The 18,465-nt window shown below is 46.6% G+C and overlaps 1 protein-coding gene across 1 annotated transcript in view; it reads right to left on the bottom strand.

The window, feature by feature from the left end:
- Positions 1-18,465, bottom strand: part of LOC106585748 (multiple C2 and transmembrane domain-containing protein 1) — a 146,414-nt gene that overhangs the window by 26,842 nt on the left and 101,107 nt on the right. Inside the window, exon 15 of the mRNA XM_045707019.1 lies at positions 11,838-11,894. Within this exon, the coding sequence (XP_045562975.1) occupies positions 11,838-11,894 (57 nt within the window). The remainder of the gene's footprint in view (positions 1-11,837; positions 11,895-18,465) is intronic.

Raw genomic sequence — 18,465 nt, 5'->3', positions numbered from 1 at the left:
CCGGTCTGGATAGACTCCGGTTCTGGTTTTATTTACTGCATTGTCTATTAATTGTCCAAACCCGTCGCCGCTTTCCCACTCTTTATTGCTGTAGAATTTTCACAAATGCCTTAGTATATGTAATTTCCAAACGTTCTAAGAATTTATGAAAATGTGAAAATGACCATATCTAAGTGCTCGCTTGACAGAAAATGTTTTAAAAAGTGTCATATTCTTCCTGGGGGTGTATATGAACAGATTTTAAGAAGATTTCATGTTGCTAAAATGCTGTCAGTTCCACTTTAACACAGTGGAGATTTATCATATGGAGAACAGAAAAGGTCCATGGGACTTACATGAAACAATGATCGATGCATGATGATCTGGCCCATTATGTGGTTCAAAGAGCTAACTCCCCTGTCACAGAGGATGCAGTGCATGCTATGGTTGTACCAGTGTCATTGTCTCTTTCAGTCTCTCTTTCCTTACTGGGAGGGATCCTACATTCCTGCAGTCATATAAGAGGGGGCACCTTTCCATGCTGGACCACCTCACCCCCCCGCCACCCCCTGAAGGGGATTGGGTTGGGGCGGGGTGGGGGATAACGACCGTGCGTGTGTGTTTTTTACGGAGCGAGCGTGTAAGTGAGACGAGGACAGGGACAGGCAGTACACAGAGAGCCTTGCAGGCGGAGCGGCTGGACAGACGAACGATGTGCCATAAAAGCCAGACAGAGACACCGGCAAGGCCAGGGGCGTGGCCACACTTACCAACATCACCCGTATCCACTCAAAGTGCCAGGAAGCCAACATATCCTCAAGGATATGGCTTTCAGGCAGTCGCCCGTCCTCCGAAGGGCCAGGTCTAGGCACCTTGTGGGTCAGAATAGATTAAGATTTTTTTTTAACCAGGGACATAAAGGAAGGGTTAAAACAAGGCTGAGATGCAGACATCTGGGGGGAATAGGAGAGAGAGGGGTTAAGACAAGGCTGAGAAGCAGACATCTGTGGGGATAGGAGAGAGAGGGGTTAAAACAAGGCTGAGAAGCAGACATCTGGGGGGAATAGGAGAGAGGGGGTTAAAACAAGGCTGAGAAGCAGACATCTGGGGGAATAGGAGAGAGGGGGTTAAAACAAGGCTGAGAAGCAGACATCTGGGGGGAATAGGAGAGAGAGGGGGTTAAAACAAGGCTGAGAAGCAGACATCTGGGGGGAATAGGAGAGAGGGGGTTAAAACAAGGCTGAGAAGCAGACATCTGGGGGAATAGGAGAGAGAGGGGTTAAAACAAGGCTGAGAAGCAGACATCTGGGGGAATAGGAGAGAGAGGGGTTAAAACAAGGCTGAGAAGCAGACATCTGGGGGGAATAATAGAGAGAGGGGTTAAAACAAGGCTGAGATGCAGACATCTGGGGGAAATAGGAGAGAGAGGGGTTAAAACAAGGCTGAGATGCAGACATCTGGGGGAAATAGGAGAGAGAGGGGTTAAAACAAGGCTGAGAAGCAGACATCTGGGGGGAATAGGAGAGAGAGGGTTTAAAACAAGGCTGAGATGCAGACATCTGGGGGGAATAGGAGAGAGAGGGGTTAAGACAAGGCTGAGAAGCAGACATCTGGGGGGAATAGGAGAGAGAGGGGTTAAAACAAGGCTGAGATGCAGACATCTGGGGGGAATAGGAGAGAGAGGGGTTAAGACAAGGCTGAGCAGCTGACATCTGGGGGGAATAGGAGGGAGAGGGGAAAATAATCCACCTGATGTGTTAGAAAAAAATGGCAAACAATGTAGCACACTGCTGAACAAGACAATACACTTTTCTCCCCTCCTTTTTGTTTTTTTCTTTCCCTCTCTATTAGCCAAACATGATTAAAATGCAGTTCCTATGAGCATCTCCGGGAAAAAAAAGGTGGGTGAAAAAAAAGAAGAAAAAAATTGGCAAAAAATGTGAAAAGCGTATTTTACAGCGTGAAGCTTTTCATCCTTCAGAGGCAGGGAGAAGAAAAGAACTCCAAGCAGCTCTAACTTTTTTTTTCTCCCATTCTCCTCTGCATTTAAAAAAAACCTGAATGTGTTACCTGAGGACACGCATGGCGAATCACAAGCCCAATAGCCCCAGAGCAACTTTTCAGTCACACTTTTTAGAGTATTAAAAATAATCCCCCGCGTACTCTTTAGACCAATTATATCGTAGCGTGCAGCTATCGGCAGATCTGCGTGCTGCTGCGGCTCTGGCGGCTCCTGCTATCTGCAGATAAGCACCAGCTCCCTCCACACCCAGATCCACACTGTCACAATGCTAACCGAACCAGGATCAGATCTTGCAGAATTACACACTGCTGAAAGGTTACCTGTGTTTTACTCTCTAATGTCAGGGAGACAGGAAGAGAGATAGAGAGGGAGAAAAACAGATAAAGAAAGAGAGGGAAAGGGAAGGATAGAAAGAGCAGCACAGAAACAACGAGAGTACAGAGAGAGAGAAAACGAGAGATAGATGGACAAGAAGAAGAAGAGCGAGAGAGAGAGGGGTAACGATAGATGTGAAATGGGGTGCAGCGTATTAAGTTTCTGCTGTTAAGCCCAGGGGTTGTAAGAATGGGAGCGGGTTGCTATGGCGCCCCGGGTGTTGACGTAGCGATACAGCAGTGGTTAATACCCAGGCACCTGCCAGGCCATCGATAAACACAGAGCTGCTATCAGGCTGCCACAGCTGCCTTTGCACCCTCATTAGATCCTCCACATGGTAATGGCAAAGAGATTAGCAACTTTTTATTAGCAGATAGAATCTTCCTATTCTCGCCTAAACAGGATAGCAGTCATATCACTTGATTTTTTATTTCTCTCTGATTGATTGTCAGGCGGAACCCACTGAAAGCCCCCATTGATTTCTTGTGTTTTTAACAAAACACAATAAATGATTAAGACAAATAGTGTTTTTACGTGAATTATACTGAACAATGTTGCAGTGTGTTCCCTGTGTGTGTGTGTTCCCCGTCCAGTAGCTGTGTGTTCCCTGTGTGTGTGTGTTCCCCGTCCAGTAGCTGTGTGTTCCCTGTGTGTGTGTGTTCCCCGTCCAGTAGGTGTGTGTTCCCTGTGTGTGTGTGTTCCCCGTCCAGTAGGTGTGTGTGTGTGTGTGTGTGTGTGTGTGTTCCCCGTCCAGTTCCCTGTGTGTGTGTGTGTGTGTGTGTGTGTGTGTGTGTGTGTGATTCTCCTTCTGGGAGAGGGATGATAAAAAGCCTGCCTCAGCACTACAGAGAAGAAGGATTAAAATATAAAGAGATGACTAGAGAGAGGCAGCTTTTCATATTTCAAGAGATCCTTACTTTAACTTAGCATATTCATCACAACTGAATCCCCATGAATGTTAGATTGAATAGTAGAGAAATGTCCGTGTTATTCACATTGTGTGTCTGTCTATACAGTAATGTCTAGGAAGCATATTGGGGAAAGGGGATAGACAAGTGTTTAACAATCGGAAAATCTATGCTGTACATACACCTAATAATACATTTAGTTTCAGCCTAAAGAAGAATGTTTCAAATGTTAATGAGTCAACATAACAAGAAACAAACAATGCTTTCTAGAGACGATACCACTCAGGGTACCTCACTGTAACATGTGACCTACAACAGTCAAAGTTCTGTCCTGGTATGTTTCTAAACCAAGCCTGGAGTGTACATACAGGCCTGTATGTGTACCATACACATTAAAATACTCTTAAAGGACAGAGAGAGTACACCCAGCATCACACAGAGAGAGACACAGGGGGGAAGAGAGAGACACAGGGGGAAGAGAGAGACACCGGGGGGAAGAGAGAGACACCGGGGGGAAGAGAGAGACACCGGGATGAAGAGAGAGACACCGGAATGAAGAGAGAGACACCGGGATGAAGAGAGAGACACCGGAAGGAAGAGAGAGAGAAGATGGAATGGGGGTGAAGAGAGAGACACGGGGGGGGGAGAGACAGGGGGGAAGAGAGAGACACGGGGGGAAAGAGAGAGACTCCGGGGGGAAGAGAGAGAGACAGGGGGGAAGCGAGAGACACCGGGGGGAAGCGAGAGACACAGGGAGGAAGAGAGAGACACAGGGAGGAAGAGAGAGACACCGGGAGGAAGAGAGAGACACAGGGAGGAAGAGAGAGACACCGGGAGGAAGAGAGAGACACCGGGAGGAAGAGAGAGACACCGGGAGGTAGAGAGAGACACCGGGAGGAAGAGAGAGACACCGGGAGGAAGAGAGAGACACCGGGAGGAAGAGAGAGACACCAGGAGGAAGAGAGAGACACCGGGAGGAAGAGAGAGACACCGGGAGGAAGAGAGAGACACCAGGAGGAAGAGAGAGACACCAGGAGGAAGAGAGAGACACAGGGAAGGGAGAGAAAGAGAGAGAAGATTGAATGGGATGAAGATAGAGAAAGGTAAGGGGAGGGAGGGAGAGAGAGAGAGAGGGAAGGAGAGAGGGAGAAGGCTGACATCTGTAGTAGAGGTGTGTGAGTGTGGTAAGCTTGTGAGCAGGACATGATTGCAGTGTGTATCCCATCTGGCTAGCGGTGGTCCTAAGGCGAGGGGAGAGCGACTCCAGTGACCAGCCATGGTAGTGAGGGTAATCTCAGAGCTCCTTCAGCTCGCTCTCGTTCTCGCGTATACACACACCACACACACACACAAACGAAGACACAGAAACACACAGACTCTGGAGGTGATTAGAGAGGTGATTAGAGAGAATACACACCTGTATGCTTAATAAACAGACATCATTCTTCAGACAGACACACACACAGATGCACATACCGCTTGCAATATTTGATGAAAACGTATAGGTAGATCTGAAGCTGACATACTGTACAGGTGTAGGTATATGACAGAGTCAACAGTATTATCTGTAGGGGCTGAATGATGTCTGTTTATTAAGCATACAGGTGTGTATTCTCTCTCTCGATGAGTGAGCAGACGGCGATGTGTGTGTCGACTGGGAGTGCGGTGGCGGTGTGTTCGCCCCCCGGATCCCCTGTGGTGTGGGCCTGTCTGGTAGGTGACAGGCAGGGGCCCAGAGAGATATGGACGCAGGGAGGGAGGCAGGAAGGGAGGGAGGGAGGGAGGGAGGCAGGCATGCAGGAGGAGGAGGCGGACGAAGATGAGAAGGAGGAGGAAGATGAGAAGGAGGAGGGAAACACAGAGTTGATCTCCATTCTTTCTTTTCCCCTTCAGGTGCCATCTTGGGTTTAACAACTGAGCCGTCCACATCAATTAGCCTGGACTTTGGACTTACGAGAGTAAGTGACTAATATCAGCATTGGCTCAGAAGAAAGACACTTTTCACAATTGCCCAACAATCTGTTAAGTGAATACACATGTGGCGGCCTATGCAAAGCCCTCAAGGGGTCCTTTCCCCAATGAAAAACAGGTGCTCCACTTTTTTGCCATGTAATACCCAATTTAGCCCCGGGAGCAAAGGTTATCCAGCTAATAGCTAGCTGCCTTGTGGTGTACAGGGAAGAGCAGAACACACGGCCAGAACTGAACATCTGGGACGGATTGCACATACTTGCAACATATGCTTCAGGTTCAATTAAAATGAGGCCTCGGCCCATTTATTCATCTTTTTTTCTACCTCTGAGTCGTAAAAAAAAGGCCTCCTCTGACCTGACCTTAATATTTTACAATTTGAGCAAAGGAAAGAGGTAATGAGAGTGTCAGGTCACTTCAATTCCTAAGAGAGGGAATAGTAAAGACACATTTGTTCACCCTCAAAACTGCATTTGATGTGCACTTAACCAGGGATGAAGAAAAAAAGGTTTGGGAATAAATGAGAAGGGGGAGATTGAATGGAGGGAGGGAGGGTGGTTGAGGGAGAGAGATATTGGCGAAATAAAGAAGAAAAATACCCCCTTTCAGCTTCCCTACAGCTCAAATGGAATGTTTACAGTTGAGGGGAGCGATAGATCAAAATGTATGAAGCCAGAGTTGGTCAATTGTAGCCTTTGTGGTCACCTTGCTATCCGGCTCCCCAGCCCTGTATGCAGAAAGAGGAGGGCCCTCTTATGTGAAATAATCAGCTAAGGACTCAATCTGACATTGGCCCCGAGCTGCAGCTCCCTCATTTCAATATGAAAGTTGAAATGTATGTCTGTAATGTGCATCTTTTCAAACGTCTGTTTTCTTTCTGAGGTGAGAAAATGCAGAAAAATAAGAGGCGAGAGATATAAAGAGGGGAAAAGTTTCAAGGTTTTCTAACGCACATCTTCAATTGTCGCCCCGTACATTGTAGCCTTGGAACTTTGCTGCCATGGAACTTTTCCGTCAGAGCCACTGGAGGACAATGGGGAATGGAAATGCAGAGACGCATGTGGACTGACTACACATAATATCATATTTTTTAACCCTGTGAACTCACATTGGCACTTAATTCAAAGCCTAAAATAACTCCTCTCAAAATGTAGAGACTTCAGGCTATATCATTTTAGAAAGCAAATTGCTTAGTCAAACACCCCATACAATTACCATGAAAATAACAGACTGAACAGATTTTGCCAAAAGTGGTGCCAAAAGTGGTACCAAGAGATACTAAAACGAATCAGATGAAATTCTAATTGGTCTTGGTGTTGGACACAGAATAACCAAGAAACGCCATTAGTCCCAAGTGTGCAGATAAACCACACCGTGCCACGCAGGGCCAATCACCTCAAAGGAAGACAAAGGAAGAGCCAATAGCCGTACAGCACACTTTACTTCTGAAATAAAACAGAAAGTGGGGAATGGTTACTTTAGATTTGGTTGAGTCAATAGGATTCTGCTATGTTGTCTTTTGTTTATCCAATCAATGTATTGAGGTGCTATGGAAACCCTGTGGCCAGCTGCTAATATCAAATGTCAGATCCTGTACTGGTGAAGTTGAACCATGCTGACTAGGACTAGAAGGGACCAGGAAGTTACACGCTTGTATGGCTACTCTCTGCCACTGTAAACGAGCCAATTAACCACTAAAGCAGCCACCTGTTTTTACCTAATAGCTGCTGTTTTATTACTTGGACAATGACAAGAGAACGCTCCGAAATATCTTCTAAATCAAACCAAATTTTATTTGTCACATGCGCTGACTATTATTATATATATATTTTTTATTTAACCTTTGGTACTCTATGGGACTCCTTATAACAGCCGGTTGTGATACAGCCCGGGATCGATCCCGGGTCTGTAGTGACGCATCTATCTTTAACGAGTGTGCTGAGAGATGCGAAGCAAGTACAGGGAGTAAGTGTTTTAATAAATAAACAGAATAATAAACACGAAACACAAACAACGCACCGACATGAAACAGAGTCAATAACACCTGGGGAACCTGTCGAGCCGGCTGGGGTGCGGGAACCTGACAGACCAGCCGAGGCATGAGAGCTTGACGAGCCGGTGGAAGCAGGGAAGTCCGGCGATCCGGCAGAGGCATGAAAGCCCGACAAGCCGGCTGAGGCAGGGGAGCCTGGTGATCCGGCTGAGGCATGAAAGCCCGACGAGCCGGCTGAGGCAGGGGAGCCTGGCGATCCGGCTGAGGCATGAGAGCCTGATGAGTGGGCTGAGGCATGAGAGCCTGGCGATCCGGCTGAGGCATGAGAGCCTGATGAGCCGGCTGAGGCAGGGGAGCCTGGTGATCCGGCTGAGGCATGAGAGCTTGACGAGCCAGCTGAGGCATGAGAGCCTGGCGATCCGGCTGAGGCATGAGAGCCTGATGAGCCGGCTGAGGCATGAGAGCCTGGCGATCCGGCTGAGGCATGAGAGCCTGATGAGCCGGCTGAGGCAGGGGAGCCTGGTGATCCGGCTGAGGCATGAGAGCCTGTAGTGGCTCCCGGATCCGACATCATTGACACTGACATAAAAACAAAATTATTTAAAAAAAACACTGCCTGATGTTTCCCTTAGGTGAGGTGTTATTCTGTAACAAGTGCGCTGAGAGTCGGGAAGCAAGTACAGGGAGTGTGTTTTAATAAATAAACGAAATAATAAACACGAAACAAAAACAACGCACTGATGTGAAACAGTCAATAACACCTGGGGAAAGAACCAAGGGGAGTGACAGATAAAGGGAAGATAATCAAGGGGGCGATGGAGTTCAGGTGAGTGTCATGAGGCGCTGGTGCGCTTGACGATGGTGACAGGTGTGTGGGATAATCAGCAGCCTGATGTCCAAGAGGCCGGAGAGGGAGTATACGTGACACTAGCACTGCGATGCAGTGCCTTAGACTGCTGCGCCACTCAAGGAACCACTCAAGGAACAATGCAGAGAAATAGAGTTAAGAAAATATTAGAAAAGTATCAAATTAAATAAAAAGTAACACATTAAATAAACATTAGCGAGGCTATATACAGGGGGTACCGGTACCGAGTCAATGTGTGGGGGTACAGGTTAGTCGAGGTCATTTGAACATGTAGGTTGGGGTAAAGTGACCATGCTTAGACAATAAACAGCGAGAAGCAGCAATGTAAAAACAAAGTAAAAAGTCTATGTAAATAGTCCGGGTGGCCATTTGAAACCTGTTAGGGCTAGGGGGCAGTATTTACACGGCCGGATAAAAAACGTACCCGATTTAATCTGGTTATTACTACTGCCCAGAAACTAGAATATGCATATAATTATTGGCTTTGGATAGAAAACACCCTAAAGTTTCTAAAACTGTTTGAATGGTGTCTGTGAGTATAACAGAACTCATATGGCAGGCAAAAACCTGAGAAGATTCTGTACAGGAAGTGCCCTGTCTGACCATTCCTTGGGCTTCTTGACTCTTTTTATTGAAAACTTAGGATCTTTGCTGTAACGTGACACTTCCTACGGCTCCCATAGGCTCTCAGAAGGCGGGAAAAAGCTGAATGATGTAATTCCAGCCCCTGGCTGAAAAACATTAGCGCCTTTGGTAAGTGGTCTATCAGAGGACAATGAGACTGAGGCGCGTGCACGAGGCGACCCCATGTTTTTATTTTCTCTCTCTTTGTACTAAAACACAGATTCCCGGGCTGGAATATTATCGCTTTTTTACGAGAAAAATGGCATAAAAATTGATTTTAAACAGCGGTTGACATGCTTCGAAGTACGGTAATGGAATATTTAGATTTTTTTTGTCACGAAACGCGTCGGGCGCGTCACCCTTCTTTACCCTTTCGGATAGTGTCTTGAACGCACGAACAAAATGCCGCTATTTGGATATAACTATGGATTATTTTGAACCAAACCAACATTTGTTATTGAAGTAGAAGTCCTGGGAGTGCATTTTGACGAAGAACAGCAAAGGTAATAACATTTTTCTTATAGTAAATCTGACTTTGGTGAGGGCTAAACTTGGTGGGTGTCTAAATAGCTAGCCCTGTGATGCCGGGCTATCTACTTAGAATATTGAAAAATGTGCTTTCACCGAAAAGCTATTTTAAAATCGGACATAGCGAGTGCATAGAGGAGTTCTGTATCTATAATTCTTAATATAATTGTTATGTTTTTTGTGAACGTTTATCGTGAGTAATTTAGTAAATTCACCGGAAGTTTGCGGAGGTAATGTTAGTTCTGAACGTCACATGCTAATGTAAAAAGCTGGTTTTTGATATAAATATGAACTTGATTGAACAAAACATGCATGTATTGTATAACATAATGTCCTAAGATTGTCATCTGATGAAGATCCTCAAAGGTTAGTGCTGCATTTAGCTGTGGTTTGGGTTTATGTGACATTATATGCTAGCTTGAAAAATGGGTGTCTGATTATTTCTGGCTGGGTACTCTGCTGACATAATCTAATGTTTTGCTTTCGTTGTAAAGCCTTTTTGAAATCGGACAGTGTGGTTAGATTAACGAGAGTCTTGTCTTTAAAATGGTGTAAAATAGTCATATGTTTGAGAAATTGAAGTAATAGCATTTCTAAGGTATTTGAATAACGCGCCACGGGATTCCACTGGCTGTTACGTAGGTGGGACGAAATCGTCCCACTGGCCCTAGAGAAGTTAATTGTTCAGCAGTCTTATGGCTTGGGGGTAGAAGCTGTTAAGGAGCCTTTTGGTCCTAGACTTGGTGCTCCGGTACAGCTTGCCGTGCAGTAGCAGAGAGAACAGTCTATGACTAGATTGACTGGAGTCTTTGACAGTATTTTGGGCCGGCTGAGTATTTTGGGCCTTCCTCTGACACCGCCTAGTTTAAAGGTCCTGGATGGCAGGAAGCTTGACCCCAGTGATGTACTGGGCCGTACGTACTACCCTCTGTAGCGCCTGACGATCAGATGCCGAGCAGTTACCATACCAGCCGGTGATGCAACCGCTCAGGATGCTCTCGATGGTGCAGCTGTAGAACCTTTTGAGGATCTGGGGATCCATGGCAAATCTTTTCAGTCTCCTGAGGGGGAAAAGGTGTTGTCGTGTCGTGCCTTCTTCACAACTGTCTTGGTGTGTTTGGACCATGATAGTTCATTGGTTATGTGGACACCAAGGAAATTGAAACTCTCAACCCGCTCCACTACAGCCCTGTCTATGTTAATGGGGGCCTGTTCGGCCCTCCTTTTCCTGTAGTCCACAATCAGCTCTTTTGTCTTGCTCACATTGAGGGAGAGGTTATTGTCCTGGCCCCACCCTGCCAGGTCTCTTTCCTCCTTCCTATAGGTTGTCTCAATGTTGTCGGTGATCAGGCCAACCACTGTTGTGTCGTCTTGTGTCGTCAGCAGACTTAATGAGGGTGTTGGAGTCGTGCTAGGCCACGCAGTCATGGGTGAACAGGGAGTACAGGAGGGGACTAAGTACGCACTCTTGAGGGGCCCCAGTGTTGAGGATCAGCATGGTAGATGTATTATTACCTACCCTTACCATCAGGGGGATCCAGTTGCAGAGGGAGGTGTTAAGTCCCAGGGTCCTTAGCTTAGTGATGAGCTTTGTGGGCACTATGGTGTTGAACGCTGAGCTGTAGTCAATGAACAGCATTCTCACATAGGTGTTCCTTTTGTCCAGGTTGGAAAGGGCAGTGTGGAGTGCGATTGAGATTAAGTAATCTGTGGTCTGTTGGGGCGGTATGCAAATTGCCATGGGTCTTGGGTTTCCGGGATGATGGTGTTGATGTGAGCCATGACCAGCCTTTCAAAGCACTTCATGGCTAACGACGTGAGTGCTACGGGCGGTAATCATTTAGGTAGGTTACCTTTGCTTACTTGGGCACAGAGACTATGGTGGTCTGCTTGAAACATGTAGGTATTACAGACTCGGTCAGGGAGAGATTGAAAATCACTAATACTGACAACCATAATACTATGCATGACGAGGTTACAATGGGTAGAGAATGTGATGTACAGTGAGTATACCAAACTTTAGGAACCCCCCACCCCGAAAGCGTTCCACAGGGATGCTGGCCCATGTTAACTCCAAAGCTTCCCACAGTTGTCAAGTTGGCTGGATGTCCTTTGGGTGATGGACCATTCTTGATACACACGGGAAACTGTTGAACGTGAAAAACTCAGCAGAATTGCAGTTCTTAATGTTTTGTACACTCAGTGTATGTCTGGACCCATTTAAGGAAGACAACTATCAATGTTCAAAGTGTGTGTGTGTTTGTGTGTGAGAGAATATGTGCATGTGAGCATGTGTGTGTGTGTGTCCGTGCGTGCATGTGTGCAGATTTGAACGTGTGCATCTAAAGTACACATGCCATGTATGTGTTGGTATTTCCTGTGTGTGGAACACTGTCACCCCTGAGATTTTCTGTCCCTTGACAGACAGAGAGACAGACAGACAGACAGACAGACAGACAGACAGACAGACAGACAGACAGACAGACAGACAGACAGACAGACAGACAGACAGACAGACAGACAGACAGACAGACAGACAGACAGACAGACAGACAGAGATATAATTACCTTGTCATCTTTGTCATAGTCCTCATCCTCATCCTCCAGCAAGTCCTCCATCGCTTGCTGCATGGTGGTTGCCACAGGAACAAGAGAAGAAGAGAGAGACACAAATACATACATTACGTGGGGCAGACAGGCATTCTCATTCATTCTCATTCCTACAAATTGCATGATGCATACTGTACATGTACTGTATATATGGCTGATGTCAACACAAGGCAATACAGGGCTGATTGTATAATCTCTTAGTCTTCCAGACCAATCTGAACCCATCTCTAACCTACACCCAGTCCCCCAGCTCTCCCATCACTATAGGGGAGTAGAGAGGAGAAGAGACATCTCTAACCTACACCCAGTCCCCCAGCTCTCCCATCACTATAGGGGAGTAGAGAGGAGGAGAGACATCTCTAACCTACACCCAGTCCCCCAGCTCTCCCATCACTATAGGGGAGTAGAGAGGAGGAGAAACATCTCTAACCTACACCCAGTCCCCCAGCTCTCCCATCACTATAGGGGAGTAGAGAGGAGAAGAGACATCTCTAACCTACACCCAGTCCCCCCAGCTCTCCCATCACTATAGGGGAGTAGAGAGGAGAAGAGACATCTCTAACCTACACCCAGTCCCACCGCTCTCCCATCACTATAGGGGAGTAGAGAGGAGGAGAGACATCTCTAACCTACACCCAGTCCCCCAGCTCTCCCATCACTATAGGGGAGTAGAGAGGAGAAGAGACATCTCTAACCTACACCCAGTCCCCCAGCTCTCCCATCACTATAGGGGAGTAGAGAGGAGAAGAGACATCTCTAACCTACACCCAGTCCCCCAGCTCTCCCATCACTATAGGGGAGTAGAGAGGAGGAGAGACATCTCTAACCTACACCCAGTCCCCCAGCTCTCCCATCACTATAGGGGAGTAGAGAGGAGAAGAGACATCTCTAACCTACACCCAGTCCCCCAGCTCTCCCATCACTATAGGGGAGTAGAGAGGAGAAGAGACATCTCTAACCTACACCCAGTCCCCCAGCTCTCCCATCACTATAGGGGAGTAGAGAGGAGGAGAGACATCTCTAACCTACACCCAGTCCCCCAGCTCTCCCATCACTATAGGGGAGTAGAGAGGAGAAGAGACATCTCTAACCTACACCCAGTCCCCCAGCTCTCCCATCACTATAGGGGAGTAGAGAGGAGAAGAGACATCTCTAACCTACACCCAGTCCCCCAGCTCTCCCATCACTATAGGGGAGTAGAGAGGAGGAGAGACATCTCTAACCTACACCCAGTCCCCCAGCTCTCCCATCACTATAGGGGAGTAGAGAGGAGAAGAGACATCTCTAACCTACACCCAGTCCCCCAGCTCTCCCATCACTATAGGGGAGTAGAGAGGAGAAGAGACATCTCTAACCTACACCCAGTCCCCCAGCTCTCCCATCACTATAGGGGAGTAGAGAGGAGGAGAGACATCTCTAACCTACACCCAGTCCCCCAGCTCTCCCATCACTATAGGGGAGTAGAGAGGAGGAGAGACATCTCTAACCTACACCCAGTCCCCCAGCTCTCCCATCACTATAGGGGAGTAGAGAGGAGAAGAGACATCTCTAACCTACACCCAGTCCCCCAGCTCTCCCATCACTATAGGGGAGTAGAGAGGAGAAGAGACATCTCTAACCTACACCCAGTCCCCCAGCTCTCCCATCACTATAGGGGAGTAGAGAGGAGGAGAGACATCTCTAACCTACACCCAGTCCCCCAGCTCTCCCATCACTATAGGGGAGTAGAGAGGAGAAGAGACATCTCTAACCTACACCCAGTCCCCCAGCTCTCCCATCACTATAGGGGAGTAGAGAGGAGGAGAGACATCTCTAACCTACACCCAGTCCCCCAGCTCTCCCATCACTATAGGGGAGTAGAGAGGAGGAGAGACATCTCTAACCTACACCCAGTCCCCCAGCTCTCCCATCACTATAGGGGAGTAGAGAGGAGAAGAGACATCTCTAACCTACACCCAGTCCCCCAGCTCTCCCATCACTATAGGGGAGTAGAGAGGAGGAGAGACATCTCTAACCTACACCCAGTCCCCCAGCTCTCCCATCACTATAGGGGAGTAGAGAGGAGGAGAGACATCTCTAACCTACACCCAGTCCCCCAGCTCTCCCATCACTATAGGGGAGTAGAGAGGAGAAGAGACATCTCTAACCTACACCCAGTCCCCCAGCTCTCCCATCACTATAGGGGAGTAGAGAGGAGGAGAGACATCTCTAACCTACACCCAGTCCCCCAGCTCTCCCATCACTATAGGGGAGTATAGAGGAGGACAGCATAGAAGAGGGACTCCAGCAGAGTAAGCCCAATAACAAAGAAGTGTAACTATGTGGTTAACTGGTCCAAAACCGATGAAACAATGGCCATTTCAGCAGGCCACCAATCCCTCCACTTAACCGCCACACACACACACACGGAGAGAGAGAATGAGAGAGAGAGGGAGGGAGACACAGAGAGAGAGAGATTGAAAGCAATGATGAAAAGATAAATCTTTCCATACAGTATGTATCTGGGAATGCTGAAGTGAGGATTGGGATGTGGAAGAAAATAGGTTTTCATGGAAACACTTGCCCTAGCCTTCCTGTCTGTGAATGACGAGAAGTTGACTCTAAAAACAGGAGTTGTGAAAAGGTTCTTGTTTTGACCTTTCTGATAAAACCCATAAAGACCACCATAATTAGACATACAAGGCCTCTCAAATCACCTACAATAGGCCTAAATAAAGTATCTATACAATCTAAACACATGAAATTGATTCAAAACGACAGACAACGACAGACAACGAGGTGTGGAGGGAGTAAATAGTAGTCAGAGGAGCAGTGTCTGTTTATAGTTCAGTAGGGTTGGCTAATGGCTTCTAATTCTGCCTATTCACCGGGATCCATTGGTCCAGACGAGACAACTGTCACCTATCAGCAAGTGCTATACAAGAAAGACCTAGGCACTTGTAGGGCAGACCCCGAAGATACTCTTCTAATCAACTGTATTCAAGAAGTTCCTCTGTGTTGTCTTAGGAATTCAGCATTCTCTGTGTCACACCTCTGGGAAGCATGTAGGTCTGACTGGAGGTTAACTTTACAGTAATACTATTGGTCAACAACTCAGCTTTGGAATGCAAACAACTCAGATAGATATAAAAGTTTCTTAGATGAATTGTTCTTTCTGTTATTTATACAGTTAAGATGGCGCCGAAGAGGATGGCTGACGTTTTACATGCCGTAAGCAATTGTGCTATTTTGTTCATTTTTTATTATTATTATTATTTAATTTATTTTGTACATAATGTTGCTGCTACCGTCTCTTATGACCGAAAATAACTTCTGGACATCAGAACTGGGATTACTCACCACAAACTGGAAGAATCTATTTCCTTTAACTTCACTAAGATAGGGGGCAGCATTCAGAATTTTGGATGAAAAGCGTGCCCAAACTAAACTGCCTGCTACTCAGGTCCAGAAGCTAGGATATGCATATAATTGGTAGATTTGGATAGAAAACACTCTAAAGTTTCCAAAACTCTTACGATAATGTCTGTGAGTATAACAGAACTCATATGGCAGGCAAAAACCTGAGACAAATCCAACCAGGAAGTGGGAAATCTGAGGTTTGTAGTTTTTTTAAGTGATTGCCTATCCAATATCCTGTGTCTGTGGGGTCAGATTGCACTTCCTAAGGATTTCAGTACATGTCAACAGTCTTTAGAAGTTGTTTCAGTCTTGTATTGTGAAAGGGGATCGAATAAGAGCTGTTTCAACAAGTGGTCAAGCTGAAAGACATTAGTTTAGTCTCGCATGTGGCCGTGAGTGTGACGCTCGTTCTCTTTCCTTTCTAATGACAATGGAATTGTCCGGTTGGAATATTATTGAAGATTTATGATAAAAACATCCTAAAGATTGATTACATACATCGTTTGACATGTTTCTGCTAACTTTAATGGAACTTTTTTGACTTTTCGTCTGGACTTTGTGCCTGTGCTTTGTGCATTTGGATTACTGTACTAAACGCGCGAACAAAAAGGAGGTATTTGGACATAAAGATTAATTTTATCGAAAAAAACAAACATTTATTGTCTAACATGGAGACCTGGGAGTGCCATCAGATGAAGATCATCAAAGGTAAGTGATTAATTTTAACGCTATTTCTGTCTTTTGTGACACCTCTCCTTGGTTGGAAAATGGCTGTATGGTTTTCTGTGGCTAGGCGCTAACCTAACATAATCGCATGGTGTGCTTTCGCTGTAAAGCCTTTTTGAAATCGGACACAGCGGCTGGATTAACAAGAAGTTTATCTTTAATCCTATGTATAACACCTGTATCTTTCATCAATGTTTATGATGAGAATTTTTGTAATTTGATGCGGCTCTCTGCAGTTTCACCGGATGTTTGTTTGAGACAATGCATTTCTGAACATAACGCACCAATTTCAAATGAGATTTTTGGACATAAAGATGAACTTTATCAAACAAAACACACATTTATTGTCTAACATGGAGAACTGGGAGCGCCATCCGGTGAAGATCATCAAAGGTTAGTGATTCATTTTAACGCTATTTCTGACTTTTATGACACCTCTCCTTCTTTGGAAAATGGCTGTATGGTTTTCTGTGGCTAGGCGCTGACCTAACATAATCGCATGGTGTGCTTTCGCCGTAAAGCCTTTTGAAATCGGACACTGTGGTTGGATTAACAAGAAGCTTATCTTTAAAATGGTGTATAACACTTGTATGTTTGAGGAATGTTAATTATGAGATTTCTGTTGTTTGAATTTGGCCCCCTGGAATTTCACTGGCTGTTGACGAGGTGGGACGCTCACGTCCCGAACGATCCCAGAGAAGTTAACGAGTCCGACGAGAAAGATATACTGCTCTCCCGGGAACAGGCCCAGATCCCCGTCATTTGTATGAAGAAAAGATGGAGGAAAAGAGGATGCAGATCGGGCGTAGCCATGAAGAGCTTTGAAAGGCTGGTCATGGCTCACATCAACAACATCCTCCTGCATACCCTAGACCAACTCCAATTTTCATACCGCCCCAACAGATCCACAGATGACGCAATCTCAATCGCACTCCACACTGCCCTTTCCCACCTGGACAAAAGGGACACCTATGTAAGAATGCTGTTCATTGACTACAGCTCAGCGTTCAACATCATAGTGTCCACGAAGCTCATCACTAGGCTAAGGACCCTGGGACTACACACCTCCCTCTGTAACTGGATCCTGGACTTCTGACGGGCCACCCCCACGTGGTAAGGGTAGCCAACAACATGTCTTCCACACTGATTCTCAACACTGGGGCACCTCAGGGCTGTGTACTTAGTCCCCTCCTGTATTCCCTGTTCACCCACGACTGCGTGGCCAAACACGACTCCAACAACATCATTAAGTTTGCTGACGACACAACAGTGGCAGGCCTGATCACTGATAACAATGAGACAGCCTATAGGGAGGAGGTCAGAGAACTGACAGTGTGGTGCCAGGACAACAACCTTTCCCTCAATGTGAGCAAGACAAAGGAGCAGATCCTGGACTACAGGAAAAGGAGGGCCGAACAGGTCCCCATTAACATCCACAGGGCTGTAGTGGAGCGGGTCGAGAGTTTCAAGTTCCTTGGTGTCCACATCACCAACAATATGTCATGGTCCAAACACACCAAGACAGTCGTGAAGAGGGCACGACAACACCTTTTCCCCCTCAGGAGACTGAAAAGATTTGTTCTGGGTCCCCAGATCCTCAAAAGGTTTGACAGCTGGACCATTAAGAGCATCCTGAGCGGTTGCATCACCGCCTGGTATGGCAACTGCTCGGTATCTGACCGTAAGGTGCTACAGAGGGTAGTACGTACGGCCCAGTACATCACTGGGCCAAGCTTCCTGCAATCCAGGACCTATATACTAGGCGGTGTCAGAGGAAAGCCCATAAAATTGTTAAAGACTCCAGTCACCCAAGTCATAGACTCTTTTCTCTGCTACCGCACGGCAAGCGGTACAGGAGCACCAAGTCTAGGACCAAAAGGCTCCTTAACAGCTTCTACCCTCAAGCCATAAGACTGCTGAACAATTAATCAAATGGCCACCCGGACTATTATATTGAACCCCCCTTCCATTTGTTTTGCACACTTCTGCTACTTGCTGTTTATTATCTATGCATAGTCACTTTACCCCTACCTACAAATTACCTCTAACCTGTAACCCCACACACGGTACCCCCGCACACGGTACCCTCTGTATATAGCCTCGTTATTGTTATGTTATCGTGTTACTGTTTATACGTTTTTTCTTTAGTCTATTTAGTAAATGTTTTGTTAACTCTTCTTGACCTGCACTGTGTCACGCCCTGATCTGTTTCACCTGTCCTTGTGATTGTCTCCACCCCTGCTCCAGTTGTCACCCATCTTCCCCATTATCCCCTGTGTATTTATACCTGTGTTCTCTGTTTGTCTGTTGCCAGTTCATCTTGTTTGTCAAGTTAACCAGCATTTTTCTCAGCTCCTGCTTTTCCCCAGTCTCTCTTTTCTCGCCCTCCTGGTTTTGACCCTTGCCTGTCCGGACTCTGAGCCCGCCTGCCTGACCCCTGTGCCTGCCCCTGACCCTGAGC

Source organism: Salmo salar, chromosome ssa24 (genome assembly GCF_905237065.1).
Source record: "Salmo salar chromosome ssa24, Ssal_v3.1, whole genome shotgun sequence".
Classification (NCBI taxonomy): domain Eukaryota; kingdom Metazoa; phylum Chordata; class Actinopteri; order Salmoniformes; family Salmonidae; genus Salmo; species Salmo salar.
Note: the sequence above shows the minus strand (reverse complement) of the source record. Positions and strands in the feature narration are given on the sequence as shown.